Genomic DNA, 13,868 nt, shown 5'->3' with positions numbered 1-13,868 from the left:
ATCGCCCTTAGTGATGGTCTGGAAAAAAGATGGTAATCTGATGGTTTGCACCGATTTTCACTGGTTTAATGCTAAAACCATCAAGGATGCCCACTGTGGCAACCAGGGCGGGCAAGAGCCGTGAGGGAACGGCGCGAGGCTGGTGGCGCGAGAGTTAACGAGCTACACCTTGGAGGCGCACCGGCCTTGAGTCTCTCACGGAGGAGCTCCGGGAGCATAAAAGGAGGAGCGACGACAGTGAAGGACGAGAGAGGACCAGGCCTGGATATTATTTTATGTTTTATTATGTTTGTGTGGCTGGCAGACGTCCGCGAGGGTCTGCCGGCATTACTATCGTTTTGTATTTGTTTATTTTGGAATTAAAATTTTGTTGAATGTTCGCCGGTTCCCGCCTCCTTCTTCCCATATTTACGAACTGTGTTACATTGGTGCCGAAATCCGGGAGGAAGACCAATTTGCAACTTATTAAGTCAATTGGCAACATAATTGGGTATAAAAAGAGCCTCTCATAGTGGCAGTGTCTCTCAGAAGTCAAGATGGGCAGAGGATCACCAATTCCCCCAATGGTGCGGCGAAAAATAGTGGAGCAATATCAGAAAGGAGTTTCTCAGAGAAAAATTGCAAAGAGTTTGAAGTTATCATCATCTACAGTGCATAATATCATCCAAAGATTCAGAGAATCTGGAACATTCTCTGTGCGTAAGGGTCAAGGCTGGAAAACCATACTGGATGCCCGTGATCTTCGGGCCCTTAGACGGCACTGCATCACATACAGGAATGCTACTGTAATGGAAATCACAACATGGGCTCAGGAATATTTCAAGAAAACATTGTCAGTGAACACAATCCACCGTGCCATTTGCCATTGCCGGCTAAAACTCTATAGGTCAAAAAAGAAGCCATATCTAAACATGATCCAGAAGCGCAGGCGTTTTCTCTGGGCCAAGGCTCATTTAAAATGGACTGTGGCAAAGTGGAAAACTGTTCTGTGGTCAGATGAATCAAAATTTGAAGTTCTTTTTGGAAAACTGGGACGCCATGTCATCCGGAATAAAGAGGACAAGGACAACCCAAGTTGTTATCAGCGCTCAGTTCAAAAGCCTGCATCTCTGATGGTATGGGGTTGCATGAGTGCGTGTGGCATGGGCAGCTTACTCTAGAACTTACTCTAAGTTCTAGAACAACATATGCTCCCATCCAGACGTCGTCTCTTTCAGGGAAGACCTTGCATTTTCCAACATGACAATGCCAGACCACATACTGCATCAATTACAACATCATGGCTGCATAGAAGAAGGATCCAGGTACTGAAATGGCCAGCCTGCAGTCCAGATCTTTCACCCATAGAAAACATTTGCTGCATCATAAAGAGGAAGATGCGGCAAAGAAGACCTAAGGCAGTTGAGCAACTAGAAGCCTGTATTAGACAAGAATGGGACAACATTCCTATTCCTAAACTTGAGCAACTTGTCTCCTCAGTCCCCAGACATTTGCAGACTGTTATAAAAAGAAGAGGGGATGCCACACAGTGTTAAACATGGCCTTGTCCCAACTTTGTAGATATCCTGCACACAGATTGGAATTCTTGGCTCTAAAGTGGGCAGTGTGTGACAAGTTCAGTCGCTGGATTAAAGGCCATGAGTTTACCATGTAGACGGATAATAATCCACCTACATACATAATGATCAAGCTGAAATTGGATTCATGCGAGCAGCGCTGGATCTCGAAACTTGGTCCATATTCTTTTGAAATCAAATGAAGACCAGTGTGTGCTGCGGATTCTAAAGCAGTGGGACAAACTTTCAGTGCTTAATGGAATCCTGTACAGAGCTATTAAAGACTTGTTAAACAAGCACAAGAAGTTCCAACTTGTTTTACCTGAATCCTTGAAATGTCATCTAGTCATCAAGGGCAGCCTCGTACTTTGTCTTTGGCCCATCAGAGGTTTTTCTGGCTTGATATGGAGTATGATGTGCAGGATTATGTGAAGAAATGTCCCAGGTGTGTCCTCAGCAAAACTCCAAAGCTTGCAGCGATAGCCACTTTGGAGAGTATTAAAACCACAGCCCCACTGGAGCTTGTTTGCATTGACTTCTGGTCTGCTGAAGATAGAAACAACAAATCTGTGGATGTTTTAGTGATCACAGATGTCTGATGCAGCACGCTGTGGTGGTCTAACTGGGAAGACACACAGTGGTGAGTAGAGTCCTGCAACGGGTCGGGTACCCGTGGGTACCCGCATAAAAGGGGCTAAAACGGGTGGATTGTGACATTCCTAAAATTCATGGGCGGGGATGCGGGCAGATAATTAACTCCTTGCAGGCAGGTAGTAGCGTGGATGAAAAATATGTGCAATATTTGTATGTCTAAATTACCATTACACATACGCAACAACGATATGACATTTGATGTCAGCGGCCCCAGCTGCGGAGAGAGTTCGTTTGGTTTCAACAATTGATTGTCAGACGTAGAGGACTCCAGCGATGACACTGTGCTGCCCGAGGACGAGGTCTCTGCATACATCGAGTTCAAGCCACCCAAGGGGGATCCTTTTGATGTTTTGCTGTGGTGGAAGGAGCATGCGAAAACATTTCCCAACCTAGCAATGATTGCGCGGAATGTTCTCTCCATCCCAGTATCGAGCGCTGCGAGTGAGAGAGACTTTCCCACAGCTGGATTTGTAATCCAAGAACGGAGAACGCAACTTAAACCTGGGACTGTGGACGATATCCTTTTCCTGCACAGTAACCTTAAGGAAAAGTAAATGCATAGGCATAGGCCTATAGGCTATTGTTTGTGAGCGACAGGCTCAGGTTGTATTTTTTCTTATTCTTTTTTTTTTTCATTAATAGGTCTATTTGCGTATAGTTATCAGGTTCCATAGGTTACTTAGGTGCCGATGGTAGGCTACTTGAATGGCGCAAAACAAATCGCACTTTAACCTGTTTCATTAGCCCATTCTGGATGACACTGTTGTGATGTTGAGAGAGGTGCGAGATAAAAAATAAAGCACTTTAATTGGAATGATTTAACGCGTGATTTATCGCGGGCACGGATCGGATAACGGACCAAATATTAACGGGTCTGGGCTGGTGTGGATTTAATTTTGATATTATCACCGGTGATGGGTTGGATCTGGTGCTGAACTTTGCTGGTACGGGCGGGGGCGGGTCTCCAAAAATGGACCCGTGCAGGACTCTAGTGGTGAGTCTTCCTAATTTTCATTTCAGCTTTTACTTAAATTAGTATTAGTTAATGCAGGGTGCCTTTTAACAAACGAGACCTTATTGTAAAGTGTTGCCATTTTCCTTAAAACAAAAAAAAAAAACAAAAAAAGAAGAAAGGGGAATTCACTTCTAATATAGAGAGGCAATAAGGGAGTTTTGTCAATTTGTGTATCCTAATAATGATATATATTTTATTCCAGTAGATGGCGCTACTCTTACATAAAGGGCAGCTGCTTGTTTTATTTAGACTGCTGTTGTTTTTGATAATATATTTATATTAAATAAATATGTGACACTGTCACATAAAATACGTTTTACTGCTCTATTTATTACAATGATTTCATATATAATAGAGTTTTAATTGGTTTACATGTTTTTTAGTCCATTTTATTCCTCTTAACATTTTAAGTGTGTATGTCTTTAAGAAATAAATGGTTGGCCTGTCATGTGACCAGTCACATGACAGGAAGCAGGAAATATATCTGTATAAAGAGAGCAGCATGGCAAACAAACAAGGACTCATTAACAGTCAACTTACCTGGATTGTGGAGTTTCCATTTTGAGGACTTACCTATCCAGTCACAACCTTACAAACCTTTGGATTATCACTACCTTGGACATTTGTATATACACCGGTGGACACTCACATTGGGACTTTATCAGCACACTAGGATTCTTGGACTGTTTTAGGGTATGGTACTTTGGACTGTATGCTTTTAACAGACTGAGTTTTCCTGGTTTTATTGTGTTGTTTTAAAGTTCCTGTGAATATTGTAAATACACAATTCTTATTTAACTTTACCACTGTTTTATGTCTTTCTTTTAACCACTAACAAACTCGCACAGTAAAATCTGACCCCAATTTTACAAATAAATGATCGTTACAAATAAATAGACAAACAGATAGATAATCTATAAATATGCATAGGCAAAACACCCACAAATTTTTTATAAATTGTTATAAAATTATTATTAAAAGTTATCCTTGATAACTAATATTAAATAACATAGCACTAACTGTAGTCAGAGAATATTAGATAGTCTATCTATCTATCTATTTGATAATTTTTAAGTATTAACTATAATATTTGGTAATAATCGATACAACAATCCAGAAGAAACTGAAATGAATAGAAAGTTGTAGAGAGAAAAAAGTACAGCTGAGAGAAAGGAAATCTGACATCTTTGTCATTGGATTAATCAAATAAACATGACTCCATTTTATTATTTTTCTGGATATTTTTGTAGTTCACATTTTATGTACAAGTCACAAAACTGTGCACGTAAATACAAAAATACATAAAACATACAAGAGTGAGATAAATAAATACAAAGACGCCTTCAGCTCCATTCATGATAACTGTGATACTAACTTTAAAGGGTACAGCATAACATAGCAAAGTTACTTAGTAAAGAGCGGTGAAGGTATTCACAAAGTCCTAAATAAAAACTTTTTTTTGGGGATGCAAAACTCATTTCCTTAGTTTGAAGCACTCCATCTGATTAGCTAACTCAGACCTGTGATGCAACAGTCTGTTTATGATATGTGGATGCGTTTTGTTGCAAACCAAATCATAATACAAATACAATGTATTACCCATAAGCCCCAGTCTACTGTGCATCCATATCCTTCATGATGTCAAAAAACATAAATGACACTGGGCTGATTAATCAAACTTATGCTGTATATGTTTCCTATTACTGTTCACATGTGTATGTACACATAGATGAGAAAGTCAGAGAAGTGACATCCTGTTCTTACGAAGGGTTTCCTTATGAGTTCCATGTGCCAGCTGGGCCTTTCACTGAACAATCTGTGGCATTTCACTCCAGGCTTTGGCCTTCTTCTTGGCGAGAGCCAGCCAGGGAGGCTCATCCTGGGCCAGAGGTGCAGCGGAGGGGTTCGTGCTCTTCTTACTTTCCTTCTCTAGCATGGACGTGTTGGAGAGCTCAAGGGAGCAGAACACTGTTCATTCAAAAACAATGGAAAACAGATCATTTAAGCATCTTCCTTTATACTTTATTCTTTATTTATCATTTATTATACCTCACGGTTTTCACCAAAGTTGCTTTATAGATAAACTGAACTCATTTCATAATTGATGAACTTTACAGTTATTGAACCAAACACTGAACTGATTTCACCTGAATCATGACTGTTTACTATCATCTTTTTAGAGCTGCTTTACAGCACAGTTGAACTCTGTTTGCATCATTGATTGTTATTTTCCTGTTTATCACTGTAAAACTGCTTTAAAACAATCTGTATTGGATAAAGCATTAAATAAAATATATGACTTGATTTGAAATAATGCATTTATGCATTCAGATAGCTCTGATACATAAGTAAGAATAAGTACTGTGTGTGTGTGTGCAGTATTTATATTAACCCTAAAGCCTACAGTGTCATATTTCCTATGCAAATTTCTAAGGCCTTGAAATGATAAACATGATCAAAACTATGGAGGATGAAACCTGCAAAAAAAATAATACGTAAATAAATATACAAAGAAATGTAAAAAAAATAGTAATAATAATAATAATAATACAAATAAATAAATACATAAATAAATATAAAAGGAAATGCAAAAAATAAGTGTATTTATACTTTTATTTCTTTATGTTTGAATAAATTGTATCTTTTTCCACATTTTTTTTTTTAATGGGTAGTAAATTTAAATTTAAATTTTTTTTTTAACATTTCTTAATATATTTATTCACATATTTATTTATTTATTGTTTTTGCAGGTTCCGTCCTCCATAAAATCCTGTTCTATCATCTGATTGATAGCAAATAAAAGGCTTTTTAGTATAGTTGTAAAATCGTCTCCCTTCAGGTCGTGGTTCACATGTCTATTTTTATAAAGTAAATAGAAGAATAACTTTTATATTGTAAGTAATATGAACACTGGCTGGATTTAAGTAACTTAGGTTTACTTAATGATCCATACTGTGTGTACAAATAAATGCATGATATTTCTAAATATTAAGTATCTAATATGATAGATCAGGCATTCAAGGAAAGATTATTTGTTCATCTCTCAGTAATGTATTGCATTGCATCATATGTTTTGCCTTTAGAATTAAAACTATGCAGCTTTGATCATAAAACTAAGCATTTAAATACCATCTTACTAAGACATTATTGAGAGATATAAAGTGAGAACGGATATTTATATGCTTTTTATGTAAGTAGTCTGCTATACTGTTATTTTTTGGGCCTCTGAATAAAACTGACGTGTTTTCTCCTCAAATATGAGCTCCTTATTCTCACTGTATCATATGAGTCAAAGTCGTGATGTGTAAAATATGATACTCAACAAAAACACATATGCAAACTTTTTATTTAGTTTAAAAAAATATTTTGTATAAATCTTCAATCACATTTAAAAAAATTCAGCACTATTATTTGTCAGGCTTTTAAAGAGTTACTTTATATGGGAAATTTAGACAGTTACAATATATATCCACTAGGGGGCAGACATTTATCAATATAATTTTCCTTTTCACCCTAAGTTTAAAACACAACCTCATTGCTGTTAAGAGATTAAAACCATATTTTGTGATTTTGCAGGTCATTGCGCTTTTCAGGCCCAACAGAACAAACCTAATTCCATAAAAGCTTTGCTATGTAAGGCCATAAGAGCGACTGATACTAATGGAGAGATTATTACCTTGTAAAGGTGAACATGGCTGTGCTAGCTGCTCTTTGGTGACTGGATTTGATAAACTGGGCAGCGGATCCTCTCTTTTCACATCCCCCTAAAAACAATTGGATATTTATTAAATATGAATGAAAATAAACAGTATTTGAGAGATGAACAAAACACCTATGATGGAAAATTTTTTAAACTGTGAAAGGCATGTTCAATACAAGCTCTATCGATTACAATTATATCTGAAAATATTAATTACCACAGAAAATGAGTCAGCATCCTAACTGAAATAAAAAAAGTTAGTGTCTGATTAGTTTCACTTTATTAAAATGTCACAGAACACTATATTTTTTTCCCAAGCTGCAACATGCAAAAATGACTAAGTAGGATGTGTGTGTGAATGTGATTGTCCTGTTGATTCATGATGCTAAGACAGTTTTCAAACACCAGGGCAAGATTGTACATGACATATTTGTTGATTATATGAAGCCTGAGCACACACCTGTGAGGGCAGTTTCTCTGGTGAGCTCTCTGGTGACTGTTCTATGAAGTTCTTCTGCTTCTGTCTGGCCACAGAGATCCAGCTCGGAGACTCTGAGCTACCGACAGATGTTCTTCCCACAGTATCTGAAAAAGATATAAAATGTGGATCATAATTATTTTTATGATGCTTTTTTGCTGACATAAAATGGAAGAGAAAAATCATGCTAAACAATAATATGAAACCCCATTTTTTTTAAAAGATCCAATTAAATCCTAATCAATAATAAAGTCCTGCCCTGTATTATTTCCAATATTCTATATTCTTTATAATCTATAATCTTTGTTTATGTCAAGTTATGAAAGTTAAATGTATTGCAAATGCCATTTTAAGTCGTCTTTATACATGAAATACTGATTATTTAAATTTGTTCCTGCAAATAAATACCAAAGGAACACAAAGAAAATCATTTTCTAATGTTGAAATCATCCTATTTTACATTGCAAAATATATCATTATTAAATACTAAATAATAATTAAATGTAATAATTTTTATAATTACTTTATTATTAAAATATTAAAAAATATGCATGTTTAGATATTTTAGATATTTTTACTGGAAAACAAGATCAATTTACTTTAGTTGCAAATTAAATTAAATATTTTTAAATATTTAATTTACATCAAAAAATAACAATAAAATTTTAATTTTATTTTAAATATTTACTTTAGTTGCAAAATTAAATTAAAATAAATTATTTTTTAAATAATTTTAATTTACAGTAAAAAAGTAACAATCCATTTTAAAATTATTTTTTAATGACTGGATTTAACAAAATTTTGAATTTCTTCTAAATTATGAAAAAAGTATCTCATTTAATTTTGAAACTAAAGTAAACTTTTCTAGATATTTTAGATATTTTTACTGGAAAACCAGATAAATTTACTTTAGTTACAAAATTAAATTAATTAAAACAAAAAAAATATATATTTTTTAAATTTACATTAAAAAAAGTAAAACCATTTTAAATGATTTTTAATGACTTTAGATTTGACAAAACGTTCTTATAAATTATGAGAATAATTATTTCATTTAATTTTGCAAATAAATTGATCTTATTTTGGATTTTGGATATTTAAATATCTTTACTGGAAAACATGGCAAAATACAGTTTTTTTTTTTTTTTTTTTTGCATGTATACATACAATCAGTTTTTTAAGAATGGAGGTACCTGGGATTTTCCTGGAAGACATCACAGTGTCAACTAGCAGATCAGGCTTCTTTGGCAAGACGGGCTTCCTGTCATTCTGGTCACGATCTGGTGTCTCCTGCGCCCCTGAAGACTCTGTTTGCGTCTGGGTCCAAGGTGATTCTCCATCTAAACCATAACGGTGCAGAACAGGAGTCTTTCTCAAGCGCACGCCAAACGGGTTCTCCGGGGTCATCTCTTCTTGAACATGGATTGTCTCTTTCTGCATGGGAAGTGTTGGGGAACTCTGAACTTGAGCTGGTTTGGGTCGTTCTTCTTTTACGGGAGTAAAGAGTTCAGTTGTTTGGGGAGATGAAGCATTAGTTTCTACAGCCTCTGGTAGCAGCAGCGAGATGGTCTGGGACTGCTCTTGGGTGCCTCCAGAGGCCAATGACCTTTGCCACGCAGGGGCGATGGTGAAACGAGGTCGAACCTCAGCATTGCTCGTGGATTCTCTTGTTGGTGACTCAACAACTGGCTGATCTTGTTGCTCAGAAACAACCTCAAGTTTTTCTGAAGACACTTCCTGAGGCTCACTAGACACATCTGGCTCAGTGGGCTCAGCTTCCTCTTCCTGCTCTAGAGGAGACATTGATGCATTGAAGAATTGACAATGGAGAACTGGACTCTCGAGCCCAGGAGAAAGAAGGACCTCAACAGGCGTCTCTGGTGGGGGTTCAGAGGCATCTGCAGTCTCTGTTGAGCTCCAGACATCATCTCTGACTGTCTGATCAGATTCAGGAATGCTCTCAACATTGATTTCCACTGATTCTCTTTCGTCACCTGAAGCCTCATTCTCAGGCTCTAGAGAACCTGCGTGACCTCCAGCCTCTTGAAGTTCAACATTTGTAGAGTTCTCAGTTTTCTCAGCTTCTAACACCGTCAATTCATCATCTTTCTCAACATCATCTCCACCATCTTTGGTTTCTCTCTCTATTTCAGCTACTTCTTCAATAACATCTTCATCTCTTTCTTTCACATTTACTGTAAAAGCTTTTGGCAATTCAAACAGCTCTTTGTCATCTTTGGCACTCTCAGCCTTGTCTACTTGTTTCTCAACATCAGCATCAGGCACTTGGCGACTTCCATCAGTAGTCTCTTCACCAGCAAATTCTGGCAGCTCTAGCAGCTCCTCTTCTTCTGTGGTCTCCTCTGAGATCTCTTCTGAATCAACAGATGATTCTGAAAGCGAGTCAGGCAGAGGAGCCTGTTCCTCTGTGGTAACTATAGGGTTCGAGAGATCGAGAAGATCATTGTTGTCTTCCTCCTCGAGCTGATCAACCACGCTCTCACTGTTTAGGTCTTTCACCTGCAAAAAAACAAGCACAAGAGTTAAAATCAAATTAATTTGTTGGTGATTGACGAGATACCTATTTTTAAAGCTTTAAAAATACACTAAAAACACAATTCATACATAAACTGGATTTATAAATTAATATTCATTCAATTTTCAAATTTATGGGGGTAAAAAGCTAAAAAAAAATGTCAGGGTGAAACAACTACCCAGTGATATTTTAGTGTTTATTTTAGTTTAGCATTGTTTTATTAATATTTTTAATTAGCTTATATATATATATATATATATATATATATATATATATATATATATATATATCAACAGATATATATATTATAAGATATATATATATATATATATATATATATATATATATATATATATATATATACAGGGCTTGACATTAACACCCGCCAACCCGCCAAATGCGGGTACAATTCAGCTGTGGCGGGTAAGACAGCCACTCCCACTAGCCACTTTGGCGGCTTGAATATAATTTCAGCCTACAGCCAAATGAAAAATAGCCAAGATCGTCGTATCACAAAATTACAATTCAGTCACAATTCTTTATCGATTAACTTGCGCGTGCACGCGCTCTCTCTGTCGCGCGCGATCAGTTCTCCTTGCGCCTGAATACACGCACACTCTGGCTTACGGCTAAGTGGGTAAAAACTGGATATGTGTCAGTATATGACGTCCATGCATTCAGCAGCCCCCAAATAAATACCTGTCTGTCATTAATGTTAATCAAACATCAAAAAATTTTAAATAAATGTATACATGTATGCTAAATAAACATATGTATCTGAAAAAAATATATATATTTTTTAAATTACTATTTGTAATTTGCTTCTTTGTTCTTTTTAAATAGCCTAACAAAAATAACTATACATACCTGATATATACAATGTATAGTCTTGATTTGGGTGGTCAATCTGCATTTGTAAGTTTGAAAGGGTTTTAAATCTTGTAAATCAAGTAAAATGACTCAAAATCAAGTAATTTAAGCATGCCAGAGTCAACTTTAATCATATAAAATGTAATTTCCCAACAGCACAATTGTGGCCAGTGAAAATGCTGAGTGGCTAGTAACTTTGGAAAACCACTAGCCACATTGGCTGGTGAGCAAAAAAGTTAATGTCAAGCCCTATATATATATATATATATATATATATATATATATATATATATATATATATATATATATATATATATATATATATATATACACACACTTTTATTTTTAGTGATTTTATGTACTAAAACTAAAAACATATTTAGTTAACGATAACCCTGCAACTGCCTGGATAAAAATATGAAATTTTTATTGCGCAGTCTGGCATAATCTTTTATAATTAAAAATACAATATTATTTTATAGAATATATTATACAATATTATTAATAATATTAAATTAAAATTTATAATAAACATTATTTTACTGAGAAATAAAACTTCTTAGAACAGTGAGTTAAAATAATATTTGAAAAGCATTTGTCAGACAAATCAAAGTGATGTGGTCCAATGAACGTGAAAACATGCACAAAAAAAAAAAACATTTACCTTGCAAAATATTTTTTTAAAATGTACTTAGGATGTTAGGAAACGTCTCGGGTTACAACTGTAACCCTTGTTCCCTGAGAAAGGGAACGAGACACTGCGTCGGTAAAGACACCTGATTGGTGTTGCGTCACACTCCTGATTGGTGTTGCGTCATGACGTAACGTGACGGCATACACGGAAGCTACAATGGGAAGCCAGCACACAACACAGTTAGCTTTTGCGATGATGCAAGCCGCTCCCAGGCATGAGGAGGTGTGGCAAAGAGACTCAGTGTCTCGTTCCCTTTCTCAGGAAAAAAACTGAAGAAAAGTATGCAGGGTGGACCACCCAGCCGCATTGCAGATCTCCTGCAACAGGACTCCTGACAGGAGGGCCCTAGAGGATGTCATGCCTCTAGTAGAATGGGCCCTCAAGGCCACAGGTGAAGGCAAACCACGCACCTGATAAGCTGAGGCAATAGCCCGAATGATCCAATTACTAATTGTCTGCTTGGAAGCGAGAAGTCCCTTCATGGGTGATCCAAAACACACCAACAGCTGTTCCGACCTCCAATGAGAGTACTTCTGAATAAAAATGTTCAATTCTCTAACAAGGCAGAACAGATGAAGCCTCTCTTCTTCCACCGACACATGGGGTGAAGTATGGAAGCCCTTAAGAACCACCGGACATGCCATAGATGGCACCTTGGGCACATAGCCAGGCCTAGGGCGTAAAATGGCTTTAACTCCCCCAGGGGCAAACTCCAGGCAAGTCGGCAAGATAGCCAAGGCCTGGAGATCCCCCACTCTCTTGAGCAAAGTAATCGCTAGGAGAAAGACCATCTTAAAGGTCAGGTTCTTTGCCGTAGCCGACTCAAGAGGTTCGAAGGAGGCAAGTGACAGCCCTTCAAGAACCACCGCCTGATCCCAAGTTGGGACTCTAGAACGAGTTGCAGACCTCATCTTCCATGTACCACGGAGGAAATGTACGACCAGCTGGTGCCTCCCCAGAGGCCCATCACTTAAAGGAGTGTGGAAAGCCGCAATGGCAGCCACGTACACCTTTAGTGTGGATGGGGTAAGACCAGCAGAGAAGCGATCTTGGAGGAACTCCAGCACTGAAGCCTGGGCAGTTAACTGGATCCAACCCATGCTCTCTACACCAAGTGGAAAACACATTCCACTTTAGGCTGTACAATCTCCTCGTAGAAGAAGCCCTGGAACTTAGTATGGTCTCGACTACTCCAGCCGACAGGCCAGCCTCTAGGTACTGAGCCCCCTCAGGGGCCAGACCCACAGTTTCCACAGCTCTGGCCGAGGGTGAAATATCGTGCCCCCTGCCTGAGACAGCAGGTCCCTCCTCAGAGGGATCTGCCACGGCTGGCCTGCCACGAGTGACATGATGTCTGAGAACCATACTCGGGCCAGCCAGAATGGGGCTACCAGCAATAGACTGACCCCTTCTTTCTGGACCCTCTCCAGAACTCCCGGGAGCAGAGCGATCAGGGGAAAAGCGTACAAGCGTAGCCTCGGCCTAGTCTGTACCATGGCATCCAGCCCCCCTGGGGTTGGATAAGAAGAAAACCACAGTGGACAGTGGGTCGTCTCTCAAGATACAAACAAATACACTTCCACTGTGCCAAACCTCTCGCATATCGACTTCACCACCTCGGGGTCAAGTCTCCATTCCCCAGGCCTCAACTCCTGCCTCGACAGGACGTCTGCTGCCTGATTCTGGTCCCCGGGGACATACATTGCTCTGAGAGTCGACAGTTTCCCCTGGGACCACAGGAGGATCTGATGCGCCAGTCTGCACAGAGGGCGCGACCTCAGACACCCCAGATGGTTAAAATACGAGACCACCGACATATTGTCTGCTCGTATTAGGACATGGTGACCGCTGAGATCTGGGAGAAAGCTCCTCAGAGCCTTGTAGACCGCCAGCAATTCCAGACAATTTATGTGCTATGAGAAATGCTGAGCCTGCCACAGACCTCTCGCAAAGCGGCTGTCCATGACCTCACCCCAACCTGTAAGGGATACATCTGTCGAAACGACTTTTCGGCGACATTGCGCTTCAAATACTGGGCCTTGGGACAAAAACCAATGTTTCTTCTATATGGACAGGGCACGAAGGCATAGGTGCATGACCCTGATCATACGGAATGGATTCCCTCTCGAGGAAAACCCCTTGGTTTTCAACCACCACTGTAGGGGTCTCATGTACAAAAGGCCAAAAGGTATTACGTTGGACGCAGTAGCCATGAGCCCCAGCAGTCTCTGGAACTGCTTTACAGTGATAGGGTGGCCTAGCTGTTATCCTGGAAACCATTGCCAGGATGGACTCAATACAAGCGGGAGACAATTGTGCCCGCATCGTTGTCGAGTCCCATACCACCCCCAGGAACGTGGTTCTC

At 38.5% G+C, this 13,868-nt stretch overlaps 1 protein-coding gene across 6 annotated transcripts in view; it reads right to left on the bottom strand.

Annotated features, from left to right (window-relative positions):
* Window positions 1-4,418: 4,418 nt before the first annotated feature.
* The window catches only part of zgc:66433 (uncharacterized protein LOC321250 homolog), a 55,475-nt gene continuing 46,025 nt past the window's right edge, over window positions 4,419-13,868 (bottom strand). For all 6 annotated transcript variants that reach the window (XM_048176745.1, XM_048176740.1, XM_048176746.1 and 3 more), the window contains 4 exons: window positions 8,597-9,923; window positions 7,386-7,510; window positions 6,902-6,989; window positions 4,419-5,193 (listed from right to left, as the gene is read on the bottom strand). In XM_048176745.1, the coding sequence (XP_048032702.1) occupies window positions 5,030-5,193; window positions 6,902-6,989; window positions 7,386-7,510; window positions 8,597-9,923 (1,704 nt within the window). In that variant the 3' untranslated portion in view covers window positions 4,419-5,029. The remainder of the gene's footprint in view (window positions 5,194-6,901; window positions 6,990-7,385; window positions 7,511-8,596; window positions 9,924-13,868) is intronic.

This window comes from Megalobrama amblycephala, linkage group LG23 (assembly GCF_018812025.1).
Source record: "Megalobrama amblycephala isolate DHTTF-2021 linkage group LG23, ASM1881202v1, whole genome shotgun sequence".
NCBI lineage: Eukaryota > Metazoa > Chordata > Actinopteri > Cypriniformes > Xenocyprididae > Megalobrama > Megalobrama amblycephala.
This window is presented reverse-complemented; position numbering and strand designations above follow the sequence as displayed.